We start from the raw sequence: 26,982 nt of genomic DNA, 5'->3' as shown, positions 1-26,982 counted from the left end.
ACACCAGCAGAAGATAGTGCTCTCTTAGTGCCAGCACTGCTGGATTACTGACAATTGCAGCAGAGGAGTGTGAACGTTAATCCATCACGAAAAGAGAAAAATCCCTGCAAGACAGATTTCCAAAGGATTTTTCTAAAACACACTACCCTTATGCACCTTCAAAAATTTTAATCTACGCAAAATGTCCTTTTATTCACCCAGAGATAATTCAGGCCACAAAACAGAGGCATTCTTCCATAAAGTGCCTGACCAAGACAGGAGATCCTCAAAATCGTACCAACAGAATAGCTTGGCTCACCTAGAAAGTACAGAGCGGCCTGTAGAAACCTGCAAAATTCTCATGATTAGCAGAAAGGTAAAAAAAAAAACAATGTGAAAAGTAAGGCATTGCTCCAGATTCAGACTTCTGCAGTAGACCTGGAACAAACAGATTGTATTTTTGAGTAATTCTTTAAGATTTACACCACACAACTGAGAAAAGAAAGCAGTTCGTACTAGGGAGCGTAGTGTTTGAATGCTCAGACTGTGGTTCCTACAAAATAACAGAACTACATTATTAACTTTACCTGAAGGAAGATGATGTGGCATAAATTTGTGCAAACAGAGTACTAAACCAAAGCATTTGTACCGTCTTTGATACCATGAAGCATGCTGGGTTAGAATTAGCTCCAGCACAACATTATACAATGTTTTGTTACGCAGTACAGAAACAATCCTCTCAGTTAGGACATTTACATCCTACCTTCAGCTCTACATATTTTATCTGAAAGCCAGTTAACTTCTCGAAACTATCATATAATAACACTGTTGACGATATTTGCATAAAGCACAGATAGAAGCACTAATCATCTGTTTGTTTTCATTTGCTTGGTTTCTTTTTGTTTGATTGTTTTCAGAGAAGAATATTATAAATTTGTAAGCAAAATGAATCTTACTGTAATGGAAGACAGATGAATTCAACTCCAAGGGATGTCAGGCTTCTCTTCACAGAAATCTAGGTACCTGGACACACACATAACTTACCGGTAGGATTTTCAAAAGGACAAAAATACCTACTTACTACAATCATTGTTAGTAACAGAACCAGTTATAAATGCACATTGGAGCCTGCTCCTATCTGTGCCTTTAAGTTAAATAATACTTTACAAAATCTGTCAGGGAAAAAAAAAAAAAAAAACAAAACAACCAACCAACCAACCAAAAAAACAGTAACAACTGCTTTGTTCAAAAGGGTTAAAATGACACCTTAAATCAAATACATGCAGGTAACAGAAACTTTACAGTATTGTGAGATAGCGTAACCCATACTGGAAGAAAATGCCAGAAACATTCGAGAAAGCTGAGAAAACACTTAAATTAGGCACTTTTGTATCGGTAAGAACACAACAAAGAAAAGTAAATGAAATGATTTTATTAAATTGTTAACATGACATTACATACAAGCTATTGTTACTGCTTTTATTTATTTATTTATTTAACTGATGCTGATTGGGTACCCTGAGTACCCAGAAGAACAATCTATTCTTCAGTTTTAAATGAATTAAAGTTTCAATTGCATCACTTTTGAACTTCAGAACAATTTGGTTTTAAATTATCCTCTCCACAATGGATACGTTAGATGAATTAGTTTTCTGTGGCATTCATTGTGTGACATTTATGGCGTTCAAATGTTCCGTATCTTCTTTCCTCACATTAAAATCAAAAGTCTGGTTTGGGGGAAAAAAAAAAAAAAAAAAAAAAAAAAAAAGAATAAAAACAGGCAATGAGGACATTGCAAAATCAGAAGCATGCATGTTTAACGTTAAGTATTAGCATTCTATAATTTAGATGAACTGTTTTTATTCTGACTACTTGATACTGATCCGTTCTATATTAATTGAATGGACTTTTTAAAACTGCCATTGTAAAAAGTTTGATACATCCATTTTTGTAAGAATTCGTATTTTACTTCTAGATCAGAAAGTTGAATGTAACATTAGGTAACACTTAATTCCAAATGAAAAGACCCGAAGACGTTGAGAAAGTGCCATTTAGTTTCTTCATGGTTATCACTGCACTCAAAGACCCTTCAACACCATATTTATTTATTGCCATTAAACCATAAGGCTCTAATGTATCTAATCATTATATATTTTCTTTCATATGTGTTAAAATATAGCAAAACTGGCAGAGTGATGAAACTGTATAATGCAGTTAGGAAACATTCTGAAAGTCATTTGTTCCAGTAATACAGGTAAATCAAGAAAAATCCTACTATACATTTTTTTCTAGGATTAACTGAAGATATTAATGAACATGATAATGTAACTTAACATTCTATTCTGAAGAAACAGAAATCCTAGCTGAAATATATGCAATTATTTGGCAGATTACAGATATTATTTATCTGTAGTATCTGGGGAAAAAAAAGCAGTAAAATAACCATTTCCAGAAAAGGAAAAAAGAAAAAAAAGCCACCTGTGATAATTTTCCAAATTGATCAGAGGTATTTGCATCTGACTTACAAGGCATTTGTGACAATCATGCAAAAATCTCCAAAATCACGTGACAAAAACAGATACTTGCCATTTCATTGGTATATTTTTACATATTACACATATTAGATAAGTATTATTAAATATTATAATATAAAAAATGCATTAAACACCAGGGAAATAAAGTTATACCACAGTATACACACAACCTTCACAGCTATGCATCGGTTTAATCTTTCAGCAACTTTACACTGCATCCAAAGCAAGTGATTTACTGTAAATTCATCTCAGCAACACTCTACTTATGGATACTCCATGGGATGACTCCAGGAGTACCATTAGGGAAGAACAAGTTCCAAGAACAAACAAAAACAAAACAAAGCAATCTCCGCTGTTGTTACCAGGAAACAGTAATTATAACATCCCCCCTGCTCCCCCCACTGCAACTTCACAGCCAAGACATGAACTTAAGAGTAATTCATTATACTGCAGCTCTGAAGCCTCATATAGGGAGAGGCTCCTATAGTCTTGGAAATTTATTTTGCTGCAGAAGAAATAGAGTAATCATTAATAGGATGATATCCCTGCTAATGGACTCTGGAATTTCCTATTGGTAGGTCAGCTACAGAATGGGTCTCAAAGGGCTCTGGTGTGCAAAGCCCTTTCTGAGATCATAAAAGATTCCTCTTGGGCACAGGTATTGAGATCTGGCACAAATGCATCTGTGCAAGGCGCCCTATCTCACAATATGGGCCACGTCTACCATGAGTGCACAGAGTGATACTTATTATCCTTATTATACTTATTATGCCACTGGGAAGCAGTATCAGAATGACTGATTTAAATTCATTTCAGGGTTTGAGCTCCTCTTTTTGTTGTTTTTTTTTTTTTTTTTTTTTTTCTTTTCTTCTTCAAGTGGGTAGTGACAAGTTTTGGAGACAGTTCTCATGCTCTGGGCCCTTAGAAAGTCATTACTATTCTATAATGTCCTGGCAGCTGTAATTAGTCCTATGTGATGCTCCAGATGGGTTAGTGGACACCGAATAAAGATCAAGACTGCATCATTTTTATCATAAATATTAAACAGAACCATTCAGGTTGGAAAGACCTCTAAGATCATCTAGACCAACCTTTAACCTAGTACTGACAAGTCCATCACTAAACCATGCTACTACGTTCTACATCTACACGTTTCTTGAAGACCTCCAGGGACAGTGGCTCAACCACTGCCCTGGGCACCCTGTTCCAATGCCACACAGCCAGTAATTTCAGTCAAGAAATTTCCCAAATATCCAACCTAAATCTCCCCTGGCACAACTTCAAGCCATTTCCCCTCGTCTTATCACTTGGTGCTTGGGGGAAGAGCTTGACCCCCACCTTGCTACAACATCCTCCAAGGTAACTGTTACGTACAATAATGTCTCCCCTGAGCCTTCTTTTCTCCAGGCTAAACATCCCCAGCTCCCTCAGCCAGTCCTCATCAGAGTTGTTCTCCAGACCCTTCACCTGCTTCATCGCCCTTCTTCTGACACGCTCCAGCACGTCGATGCCCTTGTAGTGAGGACTAGCTTACTAGTCATAGGCTCACTTTGAGCCAGTGCAAGTATTTGCCATTTTCTTTCAAAAGGACAGACGTTTTTGGAGGCTGCAATAAGTGCAAAAAGATTAAGTACAAAAACCACTCCCAGCACAGCAAGCTTGGCTTTTCTGTTACTTCTACCCAAAGGCCTATAGTCAGAGATGTGCTCCCATGAGCTTCAAAGCTTTGGCAGGGGTGTGGTGATGTGGAGAGAGTTAACTGATTGGATTCAGTTACTGTCCACAAGAGCTGCTCCACCTTTGTCCCCATTTTCAGAAACATAGGGTTAATGTCAGCTTCCCTGTCAGAAGAGTTTAGAATTGCTATTTTAGATAAGAAAATCAGCTGGTGTTAACCACTGTGCCGAAAAGAGGTACAAATATTAGTGCAGCCTGCTTGGCTTTGTGGGTTTGCGAACTTACTAGTATTATAGTTTCTTTATTACACACCCTAATCAGACGAATAATGGACTTGTCTTCAAATGTGTGTTGGGGGGACAAGTACAGCAGAAGATTAAAAAAGAATTAAAAAGATTAAAAAAAAAAATTCCTAAGCATGCACTTTGCAAAACAACTGCCACCATTTTCCAATTCAGTGTTCTCAGGTGCCTTCACCTCCTGTCATATAAAAGATGTAAGTCAGAAGCAGGCAAGAAAAGGAGAGAGGGAGCCACTCAGAGGCAGACAGGAAGCCACTTGGCTGCACAGAAAATGGCCTCACCCTTCCCACTGACTTTCCGTTTTGCTTTTTATTTTTTTTTTCCTTTCCTTATTTGTTTTAAGAGTTCCCTTCCAGTTTCAGTGCTCCTACAAAGAAGGCTGAATGCACTTTGTTAGGCAACACTGATAAATTGTAATGGTTTATCTCAACTAGAGAGGAGTGTCCCAATCAGTCACAACCATAAATAACCTACATGATATGCCTTCAGTTTGGAGATGTATTCCCTAGACCTGCTGTCAAGACGGTGGGTTGCAATAGTAAAATGCATGCATTGCTGTATGTTAAAAATGGTCACGGTAGCAAGGTGAAAGAGCTTTCTCTCTGGAGAAAGTGTGTCTTAGGCAAGTCTGGACGAGAGAAGGAATTTCAGCCCTAGGGAAGAACATACATGGTATCATTCCAAGAATTCATTCAAGGGATGACTTCTGAACCAAAGAAGAAATTAAACAAATGGAATTAAACTTCCTGATTCCGTATGTTCTGCACTTTTATATCCTTTTGTTCTGCTAAATTTCACTTCTATTACAGAACATCACTCCTCACTGCTACCCCTGGATCTCACTACTGTTCATGTTCCAATTTGTTATTCATTGACTTGCTTTGTACTGTTACCAAAGTTGTCAGTACTTTACAAGTGTTCACTTAGACGAGGTTACGTGGACTCATCATTCTACAGTAGCCCTTGTTTAAAAAGAAAACTATCAACATATTAAATGCCAATTTAGTTGTAGAGAGGAGCATAAAATATCAACCTACTTAGTCTGTTGTCCCTGTGCAATGGGATCAAAACTAAAGAGGATTTGCTCAATGTCCCTAAATTAACTAACAAGGTATAAGATTTGTGAAAGCTGTTCTCAAGGGAAGAAGCTCCAGTGATGTATCCCAAGCACACAGGAGATAACAGGATTCCAGTCCCTTGGGGGAGTTACAGCTTCTAGCAGAAAACAATGGGGATAAGTGATGGCACAATATAAAAAACAGCACACCACACCTAGGAGAAAGATAACATGGGTCAACTGAGTCCTGGCACTTAAATAGTTCTAAAGGCACTACCTGGCAGCAAAGCAATTGGTGGGAAAAATCACACACACACACACACACACACACAAAATCCTAGAAAAAAAAGCCCTGAAAAACCTACAATAATCAAGTCTGAAGGTAGTTTGAGAAGTATCAGATTAAAACTGCTCCTTACAAGTATGCTATTATAGTAATAGTGTTTCTATCTTATTACTCCTTTCATTACTCACTGTATAGCTTAGATAACATCATCTAGATCAGAGAAAATACTGCCTTGACTTCCTAGCAAAACCAGATACAAATGCAAGATTGAGATCTCTTTGAAAGAGGGAACCATAAAATCTATCAATGGATTAGGAAGCCATCCTCACTACAGTCTATAGTCATCACAGTAACTAAACCTGGTTTAGTTCTGCTTAGCTCAGAACAGAGAGTCAGAAACAGCACAGCAAAATCAGTTGTTCTGTCCATCATGGGACTTATAGGCACATAACTAGTCCTAACTGAACATTGCCTTGATAAAACTGAAGCTAAAATTTGCAAGCTTACATAAAGATTTGGTTCACTTTGTATGCATCATTTATGTTGGAAATTGTATGTTGATGTGATGAGTGTTTATTCAGAGATAACAAGGTAAAACACCCACCTCTCTTTTGTAGTTTCTGAGATAGCCTTCGCTGACTAAAACCCACATTGAATGAATACTAGGCAAGCGATTCCCTTCTAGTCCTTGTTCAATGAATTTGGATACAATGTGAAGCAATGAGTCCCCCAGCTCCAGTGCTACGTAACACTTCTATGCATATTGCTAAACTCTGAGGAAATTACTATGCTAAGGTGTTATTCTACGAAGTGTTTTTTCAAAAGCAGGATTATGCGATGATCACAGGTAGAACAGTTTATTTGTGGGCATTCTTTCCAGTTTTTGCTTAGTCATTGCCATCATTTTCTGCAAAAGTTGAAAAAATACCTTAATCTTATAAATAAGCCTTACTTTTTGAAATATTGAACCCCTCATTACAACAGTTAAACCAGGTACATTGCAGTTCTTGGGACACCTGAAGTGACATTACTAAATACTAAAGCACCCCATACTGTAGACCACACTTGAAAAATTGCAAGATAAGCTTAATATGTAGGTAGTGCATCTTTCTGGAACAGTACATTGTCCACTGTACAGATATTAGTGAGGGCAGCTTTTCATACAATATCTTGTTTTAAAAATCATAAATAAAGCACTAATGATTCAAGAGGCAAATCCAAACGTATTTTCTCTGAAATGTTTACCAGTAGTTGGTTTTACCAATCAATTATGCTGAGGAGCTGTTATCAACAAGGTTAAGTTTTCTGTATTTTATCTGAGCTGTAAGGAAGCTCAGCTTTGAGGAAAAACACTACAGGCTGGAATATATGACTGTTGCAAGCCATTTCTTGATAAAAACTAAGGAGCTTTGTTTCACGATATGACTAAAGCAGAACAGCACTGGGAAAACTGCCTCAGGAAGTCCACACACAATATAAATCATACTCAGATTTTCCATACTTTTCTAGACATGGGAACTCTTAAAATATCAGACCATGTGACTAGAAGTTCAATACTCAGCAGATAAAGGCTTTGCAGACGTATTTCTCAAAACAGACTTGTAAAGTACAAATATCTGTATCTACATCTACCTCTTCATATACATACATATTTGATAACAGCTCTCTGAAGAACATTCTGTTAATGAAATTTCCTGGACAAATCCAAAGTGAAAGCTAAACTAATTCCCACTAAAAGCTACACAAATCTCACCAGAATTTCCTGTAAGAAAAAAAGATGCTTAACAACAAAGATGCCTCTTTGGCTCTTAAGAGCTTCCCACTCCACTCTTATCCATGCAGTCAGTTTATTTGTGCATGGATTTTCCTGGAAGTATTCCTACCTTGTTATGACTACAGGCTTGTAAACAATACACATAGAACTCTCCAGGTCAACGCCATTATTATGCAGTAATATATATAAAACTCCTTCTTGTGATACTTATATATTGCTTATTACAGTGAGATCATATTCTTCATGGAGTTTTACAGTATACTATACAGTATAAGTACTGTAGTGATAATGGTATTAACATGTTTTTTCCACCCAGCTTTTTCTTCTTCATATATTGCAACCCTCTAACAAAATACCTGAAAAATTACTTTGAACTCCACACTTGTATTGTACACCAGTAGGTAGCATTTTTTCCTACATATAAGGACATGATATCTCCTCATCTTCATTGGTTATATGACCTGATATGAGGTCAATGTCATAAATAGGAAGCTTTGCACAGGCTTCAGTGAACTGTGGATCAGGATTTTAGATGGAAATATAAGATCTCAGGACAAAAGCACTACCCTCAGAAATTCTTTTGTCTGTTATCTTTGGTAAGGATTTCAAATCTGTTATCATTAATACCAGACAGTAAGCTCACAATTACATTCTTATTGCAACCTTCCCTGAATTTAAATTATGTGGTATGACATATTGATCACTGACAAAGGAAAAAGCACAAACCTTAGCTCACACAATAAGGCTTGGGTCCCAGGAAACATGTCTCCCATCATGCAATCCATTTAGAATTTCAACATCGTCCTCTGCTATTGTAAAATCAAACACCTATGGGAATGCATATAGAGTTAACATCATGAACACAGAGAGAATCAGGAGTGTTTCCATCATTTAAGTTTGAAGCAGAATGTTTCTATTTTTTTTTTATCCTTCTGGAAATTATTCTTAGATTTTGTCACAGACAAACATCATTCTATTAAGTTAACAAGCTCTACTTGGCCCTTTGCTGTCTTTGTGACTCATTTTCATTTGCCGACCCTGTTGAGATGCTTTTGCAGCACTCTGGCCTCAAGCAAGGCTCCAAGACAATGGCAGCACCAAAGCTGTTTTTAACAGCATGCTATATGGTCACTGCCAGAGGTATACAAATACTGACTGCAATCCCTCTGGAAACCTGAGCTCAATATTTTGGTTATATCCAGATGTTCGTTTTAAAAAGTATTACAATTCTTTTCCTCAGAACTTTAGCCAAATAGAATTATTAGAAGGTATAGGAATTTTTATGAAGTTAGCAATCTGAGTTTTTATCTGTCTATATCTTTTCTATGTGTACTTAGAGAAAATACTCATGGATCAGCTAATGCAGAAAAAGATACAGTGCTACAGCTTCTCAGTACCAATGCTGACTTGAAAGCAACTGCCTCTTTTCATGCATTTTGACTAGAAATCATTGAGACTCAAACTAACACATCGGCATGCGTTTAAAAAAAAAAAAAAGGAATTATGATAAACAACATCAAACAACTGTAATTCCCCCCCACCCCATCCTAAATGTTTTGAGTTTTGCTGCAATGCAATCCTTCAGCCGCATTAAATGAATTGGTGAGGCCACAGAATAAAATCTGTAAAACACAGAATTAACTTGGACTTAAAAATATCATTGGGAAAGAAAAAAAAGAGAAGGAGAGATTTTTAACCTGGTTCTGCTCACAATACTTTGCCACAAACAGCTGTGCTTGTACCACAGAAGCAGGGCAGATGTTGGAATAAATAGTCGAGGCAGGAGCTACATAAATAGGCACAGCCACCAGGAGAAAACCTCATTACACGTGTGTTAATTTACACTTAGAGCACATGGACAGTGATATAACTGACAGTCAGATGTTTGCTGTCTTCTTCTCAATTTACCAAACAGTTCATACTCCTAAAATATTTTTGAAAGAACAGTAAGTTTGTGGATTCCCCTCCCTCTCCGCCCCCCTCCCAAAAGCACACTTTCAGATTACAGAAGTGGGGAGAAAATATAAGGAATGACTTAAAATCAGTCAGTACAACAAGGAAAAAAAAAACAGGGAGATGATGCTGTCAGTCCTCAGTTCCTTCCCACTTCTCTTCGTGCATACCCTACATCCTGTGACCTTCTCTGTAAGTCAGTGGGAAGAAGGTAGCGGAAGAGACAGCTTTGCCAGGACTGACTTCCTTAAGAGGTATCTGGGATATCTCCAACAGAGTTTTTCTGCTTTCATAGTGTCCTTGTGCTATGCAGAGCATACAAGTTCCTTCCATTTGATCTATATGCTTCTCATAAAAAGAACCTAACCATAACCAGACTAGATTTTCTACTATCACTCAAGTAACAAGTAAAGATATTAATGACAAAAATCAACTATGAAAGTTGATTTTTCAGTATTCAGTAACTCTGTGGATATTTGTTTTGTACATGGTGGTTAAATTTCCATTGATTTCTGGCATTTTTGAATTATGTGCATTTTCTTTTTTATATATATAATTTCTTTATTTTTTAAATATACTGTGGTAATTCTAAGCTGCTATAACTTGCTAATTTTAACTGAGTTACCCTAATATTAAAATGGTATAGGACAACAGATAGACAAACCAAAATATTAAAAACAGTAGTTTGGATATTAGCAAACTTGAGTGCATAACTAAATCTTACCTTGCAGTTTTCCTCTATCCTTTCTGCTTTCGTGGACTTTGGAATAGTCACAATCCCATTCTGAAAAACATCATTATTTTCATCATTAAAATTTACACAGTTTCAAAGCAAATACTCTCTTCAAAATATTTTAAGACGTTCCTCATGCCTTTTGAGGTTTTTCTTCCATTTTTCAAATGACGCTGACATTTCCATAGGTTATTTGTAATCGCAGTTATGTACAGTGCATTAAATTCCAACACAGATTACGTAGTCACTGTAAAACACTATTTCACTGCTCATCCCTTTGTGTTGAGTGACAGAAACAGAATGGTTACTTACTGTTTATAACTTTTAGTTTGGAAACAGCTCTTTTATTGGTGATTCCTTTCATTCTCGACAACCAGATTATTTGCATATTTCAAATAGTGCCATGGTTTGTGTACTATATTCCAAATTTCCTGGACAACAATTAGTTTATAGGATATCAGTACACCGAAGGCAAGAATATTTTCTTCATAAATTCTGTTTTGAGGCACAATATCCCAAACCATTTGCAATTTATTTTTTTCCTGAGAGAGGAGACAGGTTTTTAATTACTACCCTCCAATTACCTGTATACTCCAGCGTATGCAAATCTGTGCTGGAGTTTTGCCATATTTCTTTGCCAGCTGAATGACACTAGGATGAGTGAGGGCTTCACCTTTGGCTAAAGGACAATAGCCTTCAAAAACAATACCTCTGCTCCTACAGTAATCCACCAGCTCCTGAGGTCGCTGGAAAGGGTGGTACTCAGCCTTAGATAAACAGAAAGAAACTTTTAGTAAAAACCTTGAAAATACATTTAGTAGAAAACATTGTCATTGATAAATGAGGATATTTTTACCCTATTGCTTTTAAAATGCAATACAAGTGAAATCACTGCTTTGGAAGATATAAATTATCAGTTTTAGAAGATATACGAAGGATATTAGCCTACAAACATTTTGCCATTAATTGGCACAATAATTTCCTATGCATTGTATGTTTACCACAGAAATAAAGTATGAGTAGTCGTCTTCTCTACCTGCGGTTGGACTTACACTGCTGATCTGCTCAGTGTTTGAGAAATGCATGCAAATACATACTGTGAGTCAGCATTAGGTCATTTTTATGGGTGATTTGGGACTACCTTCTCTTCCCCCAAATTACTTCTTTTCTTATCTCTTGACTGATGTTCTTCTTGGGGCTGCACAGGCAAGGGGAGGAGGCAGGGCTGAGTCTGGGTTTGCAAGACGCTGACCAGAATATGTCTAGGGTGAGGGCCTGACCTGTGAAGCAAAGTGTTGGCACCGACTGCAGATGGAAAATCCTGTATTCCCTGAGTGGCGTCACAGCCAACAACACGGAGGGAAGCAGACATGCTGCGGAATGAGCAGCTCTGGAGAGCCTTTGCTAGGAAGGCAGATCACAGATCGCCCAGAACCAGTTAAAAGGAGAAAAGGAACAAGCTACAAAGACAGCAACTGGAAACAAAAGTTACTGGTACGTAAAGATCTCGAAAAAGCCACTTATTCTGGCACTTAGTGAAAGCCAAAAACAAATCTCTGTAACATTCCTTGCCTCTATTTACTTCAAAAAATATTTCACAGCTTATGCGTTGTAAGAAACGCACCTTCCCCTGCATTCAGGTGAAAAGTGGTGTCATTTTCTTTTAAAAAGAGAGAGTACATCATCATGTGATGTGCCCTCAGCGCAAGCAGCCGTCACCGCTGTTCCAGGGATCCAACTCTTGCGCATTTAGGAGAAAAGCACTCACTTCTGAACAATTACCTCAACACATGGAATCTGGAAAATTTCTTCTGCCATAAAAAGGACAAATGAACATTTCCTGTTTCTCATCTTTAGTACATGTTGTCTTTTCAGACAACAATAGTCAGGAACAATAGGCTGGCAGTCGTTCAATACACACTAAGAAAAAACTGCCCCTCGAAGGCTGGGCTGAGTCAGCCTAAAGCTGCTATGATCTAAATTACTAGGTGGACTCGGGAACAAGGTTCAAGCAGCAGACACATCCATGTCTTCAACCTTTGATGTTTCTTGACCTTTGCGTAGCCTTTGTATTTCATGTTTATATTTGAAAGACCAGTGTTTAGGTCATACAGTTATTCACTCGTTTGCACCTGACCCGACTAGAAAATATTCTCATTGTTTATTATGCAAAACTGAGGGGGAAAAAAGAGTGAGCAAGCAGTTCCTTTCAGAACACTGATTAACAAAACCCAAAGCAAGCCTAATCTACTTGCTCCTTATCCAACTACACCACAAGCCTGAGCATCTTCGAGAAACACCACGTACTCTTCTGGGTAAGTATCATTTTGCACTGAGTATTAGATACAGATACACAGTGTCTTCAAATGTATTAATATACTGTGAATATTGGGATTTCATAGAAGTTTTTGTAAGTACTGTCTATCGGGTGTATTAATAGTAATAATTTTAGAAGAGGTTCTTTACACTAAGTATAATAAGTAATGTAGCCTTGAAAATACTAAATAAAGAATTATTTATGATCAGATGCTGAAAAATCTAAAGCATCTCTATAGCATCAGGTGACTTATTCAGCATTTATTACTGATGTGCCTGCAAGCAGCATGTAGCTGCTGGTCTAAAAAGGGTTCTCAGCAGCAGAGCTGCGCCATAAATACTTAAAGCAAGTAGAGCATGCTGCTGAGTTACCTGCTTGTTTCACCACCAGGCTGTACAGCAACAGCCACCTCCTGCCTGGGAACGTGATTTGTGCCTTTCGCTGAATCGAGAGACTCCCAGATTTCACGAGCTGAATTTTGTCGCACACCTTTGTGTATGGTAGGAGCAAGTATTTTTCTTTTTAAAAGTAATCCTAAAACAATGAAATAATTACTATCGAATTTATTTTTATTTTGAAACCTTTCTGGAAGATTCCAGCAGCATCTGAGTGCAAGGCGCTAGCATCCTGAGCTGAGGAGGCACAGGGTGGGTGGCCAGTACGCGCTTCCCCTCAAAATAATAATTCCTGCTTCCTGGCCTGCCCCACCCTTGCTATTTTAGTCACCAAGCTTTTCTCAGGCAAGGGCTGTCCGTCATACAGCTGCAAAGGAAGATCTTGGTCTGTTCTGGCACTCTACCCTGAGTGATTTGTGTGTAAAATCTGTCATACATTTAATAAAGGAGTTCGCAGTTCACGTTACTGAACCCTCCGCAGCTGCTACTTGGTCAGCCACAGGGGAACTCCAAGAAAGCACAGATTTTTATGACAGTCGTACCGCAGTGGGGGAAAACTTAAGCCTAATACATGGACCTAGACCCTCAGTAGGGTACGCGTGACACTGCACACTTGACAGTACACGAGCCTTACTCATTCCACCAGATTCATCAGATCTTTTCACCTGGTAAAGCTCTCCTGCATCTGGATTTCAGTCAGCTTCTCGAGGGGAATGCAGACTTACAATTATTTTTCCTCATAAAACTGACATTTAAGCCCCAAAATGAGTTTTCTTCATAGAGGAACAGTTCAGGTGAGCTTACATACAAATGCTTCAAAATCCTAAAATACCTTTTTACCTTTTACAAATGTACATAACTGGGCTCAGTATCAACAGTGACATTAACACATTTAAGTCACTTCTGCAAGTAACTTCTTCATGCAGTACAAAAATATTGATGAGCACCCCTACATGGAATTTGGAGATCAGTTTAGTTTCAGTGAGTTTATTAAGCGAATGTATACATTAATTATTATTTTTCCTACTGAGTAACAGGCACAAGAGGAAGTGTTTTCCTTGAGCATAAATACAAGCCTTTCACTGCCAAGTCAATTACAAACTCTAGAATATGAAAATGTAACTTCTAAGCTAAATTTCACTCTACCTGATGCCAGAATAAAATATTTTTAATGGCTTTACTTCGAGCATTTGACAGTAGTTTTAGTAGTAGGTTACATTTTTTAAAAACTGCTTAATTACTACTGAATACATTAGAAAGAGTATATTCTCGAAAAGACAGGTCTTTCCTACTTTGGTCCATCCTACCTTATTGAGGAACATGTTTTTCCCCAAGAAGAAAAGCAGTGCTTACAACTTGGTTCATTAAACAGAAGCACTGCTTTCTACCTAGTTTGTGATGACTACAAAAAGTCTAATGAAGCACCTCATTTCTCCGGCCTTCCTACTTCCTTCTCTTCACAGAATAACTCTCGGTTTTAACATCCTAAGAACTGCTGGAGCTGCAACACTAAATTTGTTAAGCAAATTTAAAACAGGTAATAGGAAGTGATTTTCCTTCATTTCTACATAATGACTGCTTGCAAATGTTTTGTATTTAAAGATCAGTTCACTGAAAGACTAGGCTACCTCAGGCATAACTACAGCAAAGATCTTCTGTAAGTAATGGACAATAAAATAAGAATTGAGTATAGCGCTTCCATTCCCAACTTAAATTTAAGAATTCATTAGAAAACTTTCGTAATTGTCCTTTGGTAACCTTTAGACTAGTCAGCAAAACCCCAGAGATGTTAAGTTCTGTCACATTCTGAGCCACCTTTTTGTGCCTGTTTATGACATTACACCACAAAATGCTGCCAAAAATCCTTAACACCTGCAGCAAAGGAAAAAGCACGTGTCTGCACTTCAGCCATTCCAGCTCACAGTTCTATGTTAGCTTTAAGAACATTTCCACTGGCAGTAGGTGGTAGGAACTGAAGCATGAACTACCACAGCTGCAACAAGGGAACAGCTGTCAGCATGCTGGAAGTCTGCCGGAATGTAGGTGGCAATCACTGAATTTAATGCAATCTTTTTGATTAAAATAAGGAGAGAACAAGGGGAACAGCACCCTTGCATGGATACAGAATCACCTAAGTCTTTCAGTGTTGCTTAGAGGAATTACATTTAGTATTTCAACACAATCTCCAAAGCTTTGTGTACTCTGCAGACACTAAACATTTAGTGCTACCTGAATTTTATTTCTAAACTGTTTTATCATCAAAAACTGGTGCGCTGACCATTTGTTTGTGCCTTAACACCAGTCACAAACAAGCTGCCTGGCAAAAACTGGGGAAATAAAAGGACAAAGGACGTAATTATTATTATTTCTTTCTAATTCAGGTCATCTTCCTGAATGGTTTCCAATATACGTATAGAAATGAAAGAGAAGAAATTGCAGAGTAAAGCTGATTATGTGTAGTCTTTCAGGCACAGGGCTGTGGAGGAGTGGATTAGTAACCAGATACTTTAACTCTATTTCTCCACTCACCTGATTAACATGTGGAGTAACCACACAGTCTTCCTTTAGTTGCTCAAGATGACTGATAAGAAAGTTGCTTACGCCAATTGACCTACACAAACCTAACAAGAGAAACAAAAAAGTGTTGGGATGATCTTAACTACCTAGAAGGATTACTTGAAAAATATCACTTTCAAAAAAAGAAAATGATTGGTACAGATCATTTCTGTAGAGCAAAACACTGCAAAGAAACAGAAAACAGCACTGAAATGTAGTTTGACGGTATTATCTGAAAGCATGGTTTCGTCACAGCCACACTAGGAAATCATTTTATAATCTAAACACACTGGAAACTCCCCAGTGTATAAAAACGCCAGGCTAAATTCTGGGAAAGGCTAATGTAGTATAAGCAAAGAACAATTGGACTTCACCAGAATGAAAAGAAGGAAATGGTGTTCTGAGCAGCTTGCCAAAGCTAAAGAAAAGTGGAACATTTGCAGAAGACTAATAAGGTGTGAGCAATAAAACACAAGGACATGCAGCCTAAATGAACTACATAACCCCACTTATATTTTCATTAGCTTATTGCTATTAAAGAGACATTACATAAAACTCAGTATAACAACTTTAAGTAGTGTCTAACAAGAATTAAGAAGTTCAAAAGTGTAGGAAGTAGCATCTGCATTAGAATGGCTAGATTTCTCCGCTCCTGTAGACACACAAATCAAATGACACATAGGTGATAATGAAAGCTTTTTTGTTTTTACCTTAACTGTGTATATATGTGAATTAAGTGCTGACAGTTCTGAAATCAGATGTCTTCCTTCAAACCTCAGATATGATAGAGTGAAACTCCCATTATAGGCCTGCCACAATACCTCAAACCAAACTACTCCTTGACAATTTGGTCCCTATTCTGTGCTAAACACAGTTAACAGGGAAAACAGTTGTCACCAGGCTAGTAGTGTTCCCCTTAGGCTGTAGATTCTGCAGATTATGGCTCAGGCTTATTTCTTTAAGATGTGAACTTTGGCTTGACTTGATCTGCATTTCAACCTGTAACTCTGCAGACAGAAAGTGCCTCGAGTTGTGTGAACAGTATATCCTCCTCTATATACATACATACAAATAGCTGTAGCAAAAAAAAAAAAAAAAAAAAAAAAAAAGGAATTAAAACGAAAGTTATATATTTTTATTTATTTATTAGATAAAGAAGATGCTACTTGGTAACTTCAGGCATTTGGTGTCACAGAAATGACTTCTGGACTGAAATTGCCATTGTCTTGAGGTTGACAGGGAGCTATAGGGAGTACCTTTGATATTGAAGCGCTAATACAGAACATATAAAAAGCACATAATAATGAAACTGAAGTGCATTAATAGTTTAAAAGGAGTAATTTTGCTTATCTAGAATAAAGGTGATGAAAAAGTTGGAGGAAAATGTATTAACCATTCCTAAACTATTCAGAAAATGTACATGTGTTTTATGAATAAAAAAGTAACTTGCTAAGAGACTACGAATTAGCATGTAAAAATTTTGCAGGTTAGATTTGCTCTAGCAAAATAAAGGAATTAAAATTTTCCAGCCTTCTCCTATGAAATTTAGTAAGTAAAGTTACAGCTTGCTAATTATTAGAAACACACTGTTAAAATCCTTAAAACAAAACAAAACAAAACAAAACTTGTGTTACACCATATAAATATAGGTAAATTGGCTGCTGTGTTGCTTTCATATGTTTTAGCAGTAGAAGCAGATAAGCAGCACAGCAGCAAAACCTGCATGCATACTACTGCTTTTTAATGTGGTTTCTTTTGTAGAACACAAGGACAAAAAAATACATTGGCAATTGAAGTGCTAGACAGCTTTCACTTACAGAAATGATCACTGTTCAAGATGTTTAACATAATTAGGTTATAACCTGCATTACAGCAATTTGCATAATTTGTATGTAATCTGCCAGAAGGAGCGAAACCCAAGCTTTTGATTTCTACTGACAAACAACCCTGGAGTGTCAACACTAATAAATCATTATGCCAAAGAAGTGAGAAAAACATTTGCAGTTTTAACACAATGGTGAACCAAAATATTATACACAATTGTTGAAAGCCAAGGAGTTACAAGAAACATGCTGTTACTGCCCTTGAAGAATAAAGCTTTTATTTCAGGCTGAAATAAAACAAACCTCAAACACAGACATGAACGATGAAAGCTTTTATTAAACTCGTCCATTCCCACAAAATCTTCAATTTATTTTTTTTCCCCTATAGTATATTTCAAGATGTTTTGCTCTTAACAGACCTTGAAGCCTGTTCTATAGTCTCACTGCATTTACTGATAGGAAATTTTTGGTTGATTTCCAATCAAGAAATTCCATGTTAGTTATGTTTTATACCATAACAGTTTGTGTCATAAGTCTCAAAAACACCAGAATACCAGAATGCTCCTGAAATGTGTGTGTGCGTGTGTGTGTTGGGGGGGGGGGGGATGGGGGGATAGTACTTATTTCCAATTTTATACCTGTTTAAAGAGTTTAGTAATCCCATTTCAAAGAATTCAGGCAGATTTCATATCTTAGTTGTTATGACAACATCCTTTTAACAAAATCAATTTAACTAGTCCTAAAGTTAAAGTCCTCTGAAATAAAAGTTTACAATATGCTAGCTGCAATAGCTCTGGAAAGTACACTTTTACAAGATATATCTATACTATCTTTCTTACAAAGTCACAGCACTTTGACTCGAGAAAAGTATTTCCTCAAGCAGATAAGGAAGATGAGTGGTTTGGCCCCAGGAAGATTTTGAGAAACTACCATGTGCAACAAGTTTGCAATTCCCCATTAGTTCCTAAGGCTTATCGAGTCTTTGCCCTACTCCCCGTGGCTCTGACTTCAAGGAAAATTTGGCAATGATGCTTCTTTTATGTATGCTAAAAATTGCACAATTGACCAATGCACAATGGTGGAGCAGGAATTTTCAGCCAGCTTTGAAAAACTGTCATGTAACTCTGTAAGACACGTTAGAAAACATATTGGCCCTCAATATAATGGTTAATAATAATGAGGAAAAAATCTATTTTCCATTACACACAAAATAATCTTGGCTGCCACCATGCAGGTACTTTCACCACACTATTTTACCCCCAGCTGCTAATGGACGGGCTTGCAATGGAGCTGTGTTGTTTAGCTCACAGCAGTTTTTATGGCAACCTAGAAAATGATTGGGTATTTTTTTCTTTCCTTAGTGTAATACTAAATTGTACCAAGTTTCATGGACACTACTAACCTTGCAACAATAAAGCATAAATATACTGTCTTGGCACCACAACACTGCTTTAGTACAATAGCGAGCCTTATCTTTCCCGAGCACTACTATGGACTTTTACCAAACTTCTAAATACTCTCTAACATAGCTGTACAAAGTTCAGATCAAAAAGGTTCTTTAAATGACAAAATTGGATACTGGGTTTGTGGGGCCAACTTTCCTCCCCCTCCCTGCAGCCAGAGCACGGGCAAATTCCCACACCCCCAGAACAGTGCCCGCTCTGTCCCACGTGGGCCACAGAATACACACAAACAGGGACCCACTTCTCACGAGAGGTCAGCTGCAGCACCTGCATCTTTATTAAAGGAGGTTACACAGGTTGGAAAGGTCCACATCCTCTGTGATATGCACAGTAAGAACTTTGCTGTAGGCAAATGGTGTTACTCAAAAACCATAAAGGGTATGATTTCAGCACTGCTTGCTAAATCCAAGCTGTAGGCTGAGTGTGTCCCACATACAGAGTGCAAGCCAGAGCCTTAATAAACAAAACAGACAACTCTTACACACATCCAAAAAGGAATTAAGTTCTAGATCTGTAAGACTTGCTTCCATTTCACAGACATAGACTCCAAAACACTAAGTGTCCTATCTAATGACACACAGGAAGACTGTGGCAAAACTGATGAGAAGACCCATTTCTTAACTGAAAAAAAAATCATGCTTCCTTCCCCAAAGGATGTTTTTATCCTATCCATTACTGTAGCATCGGAGCATTACCAGCCTTAAAATGACTTTCCTGCTTCTACAATTCCATGACTATTACTCCTGCTGCAAATCACCTACGAACCACGACAAACTGCAAGACCAAAAAAGAAGCATGAGTAGAAGTCAACTTGTCAGTTTCTGTGACTGAAATCTCATAAACATTTGGTTTACACAACAGTAAAGTAGCTAATTAAGTAGCATGATGCAGCAACACGAGCTAAATGTATTCTCAGTCTTGTTGATTCTGGCTGCTCATCTTCATTACTTCAATGCAACATCACCTCATTTATACTGACATGCTTTGCTCTGGAGTTGGCATTACACAGCAGATCAGATTAAAAATGCTACCAAAATGGGTGTTCATCTGATTGTCTTCAAAACTGAATCAGTTCCCTTGTGCTTTGAGGGACTCTTCCTCCTCTCGTGGCAGTTTTAAGCATGTAGAATAATACTGGGTGCAGAACACAGCCTAAAAAAAAGGCTTAAAGATGTTTTTATGTCAAGAACATTCTGAAGCCCCTGTTAAAAGCAACTGCTTGTGAACAAACAATTGGGCAGACAGACCTGTAGAAACAACTTGGTACAGAAACAATCCCACTACAGCTTGAGGCAGTATTGCCACCACACGCTGTGCTGTGAAAACGGGGTCAGCATTATCAGCCACCCAGCTAAGCGATCCATGGCTCAGTCTGCAAACACTCGTAAAATGAGCTCTTTGAAAGTAGCATGGACACAACATAGTCGGGTTCTCATCAGACTTTGTTCCACCTGTAACTCTGATGGCACTGTTTCCTGAACTAGGATATTTTGGGACTTCCATATTAGAGAAGACAATGATTCCCAGCCGACACAAGTAAGAACAGCCTCACTCATACCAATAAAACAACACCAATTTACGATCGCTAAAGTCTAATACCTTGGGTTCAGCATTCAACATTTGCAGAGCAGGTAAGTGACACCTTTTCCCCAAATCATGTATGTTACTTCCTGAGACAAAAAGTCCTTTTGGGCAAGGACTTTCCTTTGAATTGCATTTCAGCAGTGCTTTCCCAAGAGTTCTTGTGTTCACACTGGGACCTCTATGCACGTCTGTATGGATGCACACAAAATGCACACAACTGCATAGATTTGCTTCCAGGAAGCTAAGTAAAAAGATACTTGTGAATTTATCAAGAATGAGCTTCACAGGCTTATAGAAAAAACACAAACAGCACATTGCAGTAAATCATGAAACAAAGAAGTCTGAGGGCTTATTTTTGCACTTAGAATAAAGTCCATTACAAAAAAAAAGAAAAAAAAAGAACAAGGAATAACAAGGGTAAACATTCTTGCCAATTTAGATCTGCTAATTCTATGGCAATTTCTTATTCTTAAAATGTTGCACAATATGAAGACATGATTTTTAAAACTGTGTAGTCATTTTATTTGCATATATCTTTTATTGCTGCCTTATCTGATCAAGTGTGTTGGGTGTGGTGCAACCAACATCCTCACCAACTGCAACCACCTTCAAACCCATGAAAACACATCTCTGAAATGTTTCTGATCATAACAAGCCCAAGAGATGTCTTTATATGTGCAAAGAGGATACTACTGATAGCGTGAAATAGATGTGTTGTTTACCGTGAAAATCATTTACTTATTTTTACTTATTAAAATTTTAATGCAATTTCCACACATGCACACTCACATGGTTTCTACCAAGAAAAACACTCCTAATATAAATATTTGTGGAACTGTAACACAGCTGCAGGCCAACTGTCAGTTGTTCATCATTTGACAGTATCAGCATAGATGTAAAATTATTTTTCAGTAGAATAAAAGCAGAATGTCATCTAGGAAAGGATGTACTACAAATATGTGCCACCTACACAAAAGATGTGTTTGGTTTACTCAATTCTTACTCATATCTTTTAAAACTGATACATAATGGAGGATTTAAAAATGAAAATTGTGCTGCTCTGTGCCCAAAGAAGAATAGGACCAGGACATTTTTAAGGTTGATTAGATTTCTTCTCTCACTTGGAATTGGGAAAAGCATAGCATTTTTGCCAGTAACATCATGAATTCAGTTACATTACTAGTGTAAACAATTTCTGTTACTTTATGGAGCTTTCTGCAACATACATGAAGCCTGTTAAAACTAACAAATTAATGGAATAATCATTTTAAAGGGCATTTCTCTGTTTACCAAAAAACATGGGAACACATTAAGGAATTTCTGATGCAAGTATGAATATCTCATGTAAGCATAAGCTGCACTGCTTACCCTAAGCAGATAAGCAAAAAGCACAACTTTCAGCAAAATGGCATCAGGTCTGAGAGGGATCTGAACCCCCAACAACCACCACGCTACTGCTCCTGCCAATTACAGGCAAAAGCTGGCTGCAGGCTCTCATTCTTCCCAGCATTTTGAGATGGAGAGACAAGTAATCGTGTGCATGTGTGTATGAGAGCTTGCCAAGACGATGGGCTAGCCACAATGCCAAAATCAAGGTCATTAAAGACACTGCATACGGAAAGGGTCACTTTGCTAGAAACAGCCCAATTACCAGTGAGCATATATAATGACTATTCATGATGTCAAAGCAGTTTGCCACACTGCTTTCATCTGCCAGCAGACAAATGCCTATACAAGAATGCTGCAGCTGTCAAGGGAACATTTGACTCAACATATGTATCTTGGAATGGGTTCTGTAGGCAGCCTGGCCGCCGTCCTGAGGAACCAGAGAAGATAATTCCACACAATGACAATGTTTGAGACCACAAAAATTCCAACCATAGCCTTGATATTACACGAACCCTAGTTGATTTCAGCTGTTACAACAGGAAGAGCTAGTGACTGCACACAAACGTCCCACTGACCAAAGCAGGATTTTATTCTCCGTTCTCCCTCAGCACTGTTTACCCCCTAGGTCTTTACAGAAGACGTGTGCAGCCTGTTGAACAAAGGCACAGGTCGAGAATTCTCTGCCTCTCAGCACTGCAGTACAGACAGATTTGTCTCCTCCCTCTGTGACCTTAAGGCCACAGCTCCCGTGAAACAGCTCCAATGAAAATAGAGCAGAGTAACAAGTCACAAAAGATTAAAAAAAACAGCCAAAAAACATGAGATGTTACACTCTCAGGCACAACAGCATTTCACTGGAACTGTTAACAACTAAAGAGGGTAACCACATCTAAAACAAATACTGTTCAGGTTCTTTCCTAGTTTTAATTGTTCATGTTTCCAGTTCAAATCATACCAAGAAAAAGGATTCTTTCGGAAAATGCTACCCTCTGATCCCTTTTGGTGAAATACAACAAGAAGGTTCTTAAAAACAGCATAGTGGTAAGCCACAGTGGAGATTTTTGACAGAAAGCAGAGGAGCTCTCCCTTCAGTCATCTGAACATATTGTTTTCTACTTATGAGAAGCTTCTGATATTACAGCTCAACCTCAAATTTTTGTTGAGAGAAGAGAGAGGAAGCAAGCACTACTAGGCACTCAAGAATTAAAACCAGTTACGTTAAGGATGTCTGCACAGCACAATGAATGCACTTCTACCTTTTCAGGTACCCATTTAATTGACACACGTTGCATTCAGATAACAGCAAACCTGTTCTTTCTTCTACAGACAGAAGTACTTAGGAGTTTCCTAAAATTGGACTCATTATAATCTGTGGAGTCTTGCTTAACTTTTTATACAAGCTTTCTGCTCCCTAAAATATGTATTCAAATAATTTTGACATATATATATATATTTTAAACTTGTCACACAGAGCTTTTTTTTTATCTGGGAATAAAGACAGGATCTTACAAACCAGCATATGCTGACCTGGACAGACACACAGACTCAAGGTCTCTCTTCAACTGGGTAAGAAGATACTTCAGTCCAGAAGCCCTACAAGCTCTGCTCCTGCAGTCCTGTCTTCCTGCTACTATGCAGTGACTCTCAGATGATCCTGGTTGAGTCCATCTTTGTAGAAACAACCCAAAAAGCTCTCTCAACACTATAAACATAAATACAGTTGGAATTATTTTTTTTTGCATCATCTTGTGGCCATTATGACCAATCTAAAAACTTAATGCGTTAAAAATTGTCTGGATTGAAGATTTTCACTGTCTTGGGCACTAATGCTTTATTTACCTTCCTTCTAGTGTAATGGGTAATAACAATAAAAAAAAAAGGCTATTAATAATTTAAATCATTTTAAAATGTTGTTTTTCTCAGGTAAGTGCAATTTTGCAGAATAAACATCATCTGGATTTAAACTGAAGGCAAAGATGAGATTTTCAAATATCTGCACTCAAACTATTTGTAAACACAAAGAAGCTATTAAAGAAAAACTTATTAATTTCAGTCAGACCAAAGCCTTAGGTCAATATTGAGATCTTTTAATCATCTCACAAGACTCTTGCAGATAGATAGGCCTCATTAGCCCCAAAACACCAACCAATTTTTCCACAATTTTTCCACAAGAACTGCTCTTACAGAAACTCTTCAATGTGGACACCGCTAGCTGCTAAACTCACCAGCAAGTTGAGTAACTTCAGTCTTTCCTTTGTGAATTGACTGCAGAAGCACATTATTCATTTTTAAATGGTCAATTCTTAGACACGAACATTTTAGTTTCTGCTGTTGTTTTTCCTCATGCCAACCCTCTCTCTCCCAACATTCCCTAAAATAATAGTATTGCAAGTAATTTTCAGGTAACAATGATAACCTGAACCACATTCAGAGGAAATAAAGAACTCACCAGTTTACCACAGAACTTGATTTTTTTTCCTTCCCAAATGAAGATATATTTTTTCCTCAAGTAAGGATTTTGACCAAATAATATATTTAAAGTGAATATTCATACCAAGGCCAACACATTATTCACATAACACACAACAAGGCACAAAGATATGCAGCAAGCATTTAATCTTCAACGGAAAGTCTAGTGGTTAACCATACAAACAAATTATTTAACATTTTCCTCAGGAATCATTGCATTTCCATCTCCAGAGTGGTTAACATTTGCGTATCACTTCAGTAACACATGGTTATGGTCGGAACATCCAGAGGCTGCATCCCTTAAAGCAAAACTGTGTTAGTTAACATCTGAAAGCACTTGATTCAGCCAGACTAATACATCATCTACAGCGAGAGGAAAATTTAGCTGAGGTAACAAAAATAAATGCAAACTCAGATGTCTACAGAGAGATATGCAAAGAAACAAAAAATAAAAACTACCTCTGCAGGTGAGGTCAGTGATAGTATTTCCAGTGTCTTACCGGATAATCATTGAATAGCTCACAGTCTTTCCCAGTAGGAAGACAGGTAGAGAAATAAAGACAAGAAAGATCACAAACACATGCAAAAGCAGAAGAAAGACAATGGGACAGGAATAATAATAGCAAGTGAAACTACAACCTATTTGCAGCTCATTGGGATGGCATATCTAGGCACAAATGACATATAGTAACTTAAATATACATCAAAAAGCACTGTTCAAGGGAAAGACAAAGTAGCCTGCTGAATGGCCCATCTTCAGACTTGAAGTCATTGATGTTTTGAAATATTAGGTTGGTATTGCGTTTCTTTAAAAACTTAATGTTGTAACTTACACAGCAGAAAATACTTTTTGCAACTTCCCTTATGCTTAATATAAAAAGCAAGAATGAAAAATGTATCAAAGATAATCGTAGATACTTCTACATTTCCAAAGGCAGACCAAAAGTACTTAACGGGCTGAAATGCAAGAGTGGGTTTGTTTATTACTCTGATAAAACTGGTAGATGTATACTGCCAGCAACTGCAGCCTGTATAGGCAGCACTCTCCTACTATCACTGTTTCAGTAATTAAGTTAGCAGACAGACTACTTAGTCCAAGAAGTCTTTGCAGAGTCCAAAGAAATTCTCTCAAGCTGTAACAAGGTGGGCCCACATTGCCTAGGAACTGCATGACAGGATCTTCTCTTACATTATTTGTGGTAATAGTGTGCATACTTCAGGAGCAAAATGCCCCCGTTAAACCTACGTGATAAATTTTGTTTGGGGCAGTCTAATCGTCCTATTGCTATGAACATTAACTGATGATTTCTGTGAACGAAAAATCAAACTGACAGATATTAGAACTTGAGAGAACAGATCCCTCCTTTGAAATCCTTTTCAAAAGTTAATACCAAAGAAACTGCAGTTCCGTGTTTGTTCCTATCTACTAGCCAGTTTGGGTAACATTTTCTAAAATGCAAATGAATCTATATAGTAGCACAGTATACGTTCTGTGGAAAAATATATATATGTATACAGTGGAAAATGATATTCTACAATTACAAAAAAAAAGATCAAAAGGAAATAAAACTTGATAGCATGATTTATACATGAAACAGAAGAGGCTACTACAAAGATGTTCTGTAGGGGCACGCACATTTCAATGTAATGTGTAGATTTCATCAAGGAAGTATGCACACCATCATTAATCTTACAGGCAGAATGTGGCAATGTATTATTTAAAAGCAACACAAAGCTCTCTTATTTAGCTTATCAGAAAACTAATGCTGCAATTTTCAAAGAGGTACACATAATTTATACACCCAAACACAACTGAAATATGAGCAACCAGCTCAAACGACTTTTTTGAACACCTTTCATTACAGATTCCCCAAATCTTAAAGTACATTCTAATTCCTTCTGCCACGACAGCGTTTCATCATTACATCACCTTCCTCATAGAGCTCCTCCATCGCTGTCCAGGTTTCAGCTCGGACCTCCCGATTGCTTTTACCTGGAACATGTGCATCAGGCCAATGTATCAAATAAAGATCTAAAAAAGAAAGACTATTAAAGTCTCCAAAAAAATGTCAACCACACAAAGCAGCATTTCCCTCCATACTGGTCCCATAACATACTATCATCAAAATAGTTACAACTCCATGACAATTATTCCATACATCCATTAATTTTCAATAAATTAAATCTACAACATTTCATTAACAAGTAAAGGTGGCAGAAGCTGCACATCTGCCTCAGGCTTAGGTCACCATAATCAAAATTTCATGGTCACACTTGCATTTAATAAGCTTTTAACACATAAGTCCCATTTAAAATCAAAGGGATTTTGGTCAATGCAGTTAAGTCTGGACTACTGCTGAAGAGAGCCTTCAAGTTTGGGGAACATAAATGTTTGGCAGTTCTGTAGATGTTTTATACGATCAAAAAAGTGAGCCTGTTTTTTTCCTTCCTAAAGAATACTTCCATTTATGAATTTCTGTTGGAAATTACAGCACAGCTGCTCTTTCATCCAGGTTTTTGTTTTGGTTATAATTACATTGTTCCAGCATATGTGATATTTTGTTTTTAGCATTACCAAAAAACAAACAAACAAACAAACAAACAAACAAACAAACAAAAAAGGGAAAAAAATGTTTTGCTACATTGTTATGAAATATTAACATTTTTTAAAGCACGATTAAGATTTATAAC

General features: G+C 37.4%; 1 protein-coding gene and 1 long non-coding RNA gene across 5 annotated transcripts in view; one reads left to right on the top strand and one right to left on the bottom strand.

Annotated features, from left to right (window-relative positions):
• Positions 1–1,396: 1,396 nt before the first annotated feature.
• LOC311441000 (putative oxidoreductase ZK1290.5) overlaps positions 1,397–26,982 on the bottom strand; it is a 44,730-nt gene continuing 19,144 nt past the window's right edge. For both annotated transcript variants that reach the window (XM_084528616.1, XM_084528617.1), the window contains exons 3-8: positions 26,222–26,323; positions 15,537–15,628; positions 10,880–11,062; positions 10,287–10,346; positions 8,336–8,437; positions 1,397–1,706 (exon numbers count right to left, since the gene is read on the bottom strand). In XM_084528616.1, coding sequence (XP_084384742.1) covers positions 8,342–8,437; positions 10,287–10,346; positions 10,880–11,062; positions 15,537–15,628; positions 26,222–26,323 — 533 coding nt within the window. In that variant the 3' untranslated portion in view covers positions 1,397–1,706; positions 8,336–8,341. The remainder of the gene's footprint in view (positions 1,707–8,335; positions 8,438–10,286; positions 10,347–10,879; positions 11,063–15,536; positions 15,629–26,221; positions 26,324–26,982) is intronic.
• LOC311441001 lies at positions 11,073–23,719 on the top strand. 3 transcript variants are annotated; one of them, XR_014695709.1, is made up of 3 exons: positions 11,073–12,610; positions 14,471–14,544; positions 17,325–23,719. It is a non-coding gene; the product is annotated as an uncharacterized lncRNA (long non-coding RNA). The 3 variants fall into 3 exon arrangements; XR_014695711.1 differs by having other exon boundaries at positions 11,080–12,610; positions 13,003–14,544; XR_014695710.1 differs by having other exon boundaries at positions 11,073–14,544.

The sequence above is a fragment of the Aythya ferina genome, assembly GCF_964211825.1.
Source record: "Aythya ferina genome assembly, chromosome: 8".
Lineage (NCBI taxonomy): Eukaryota > Metazoa > Chordata > Aves > Anseriformes > Anatidae > Aythya > Aythya ferina.
The sequence above is the reverse complement of the archived record's forward strand: the minus strand, read 5'-3'. Positions and strand labels throughout refer to the sequence as shown.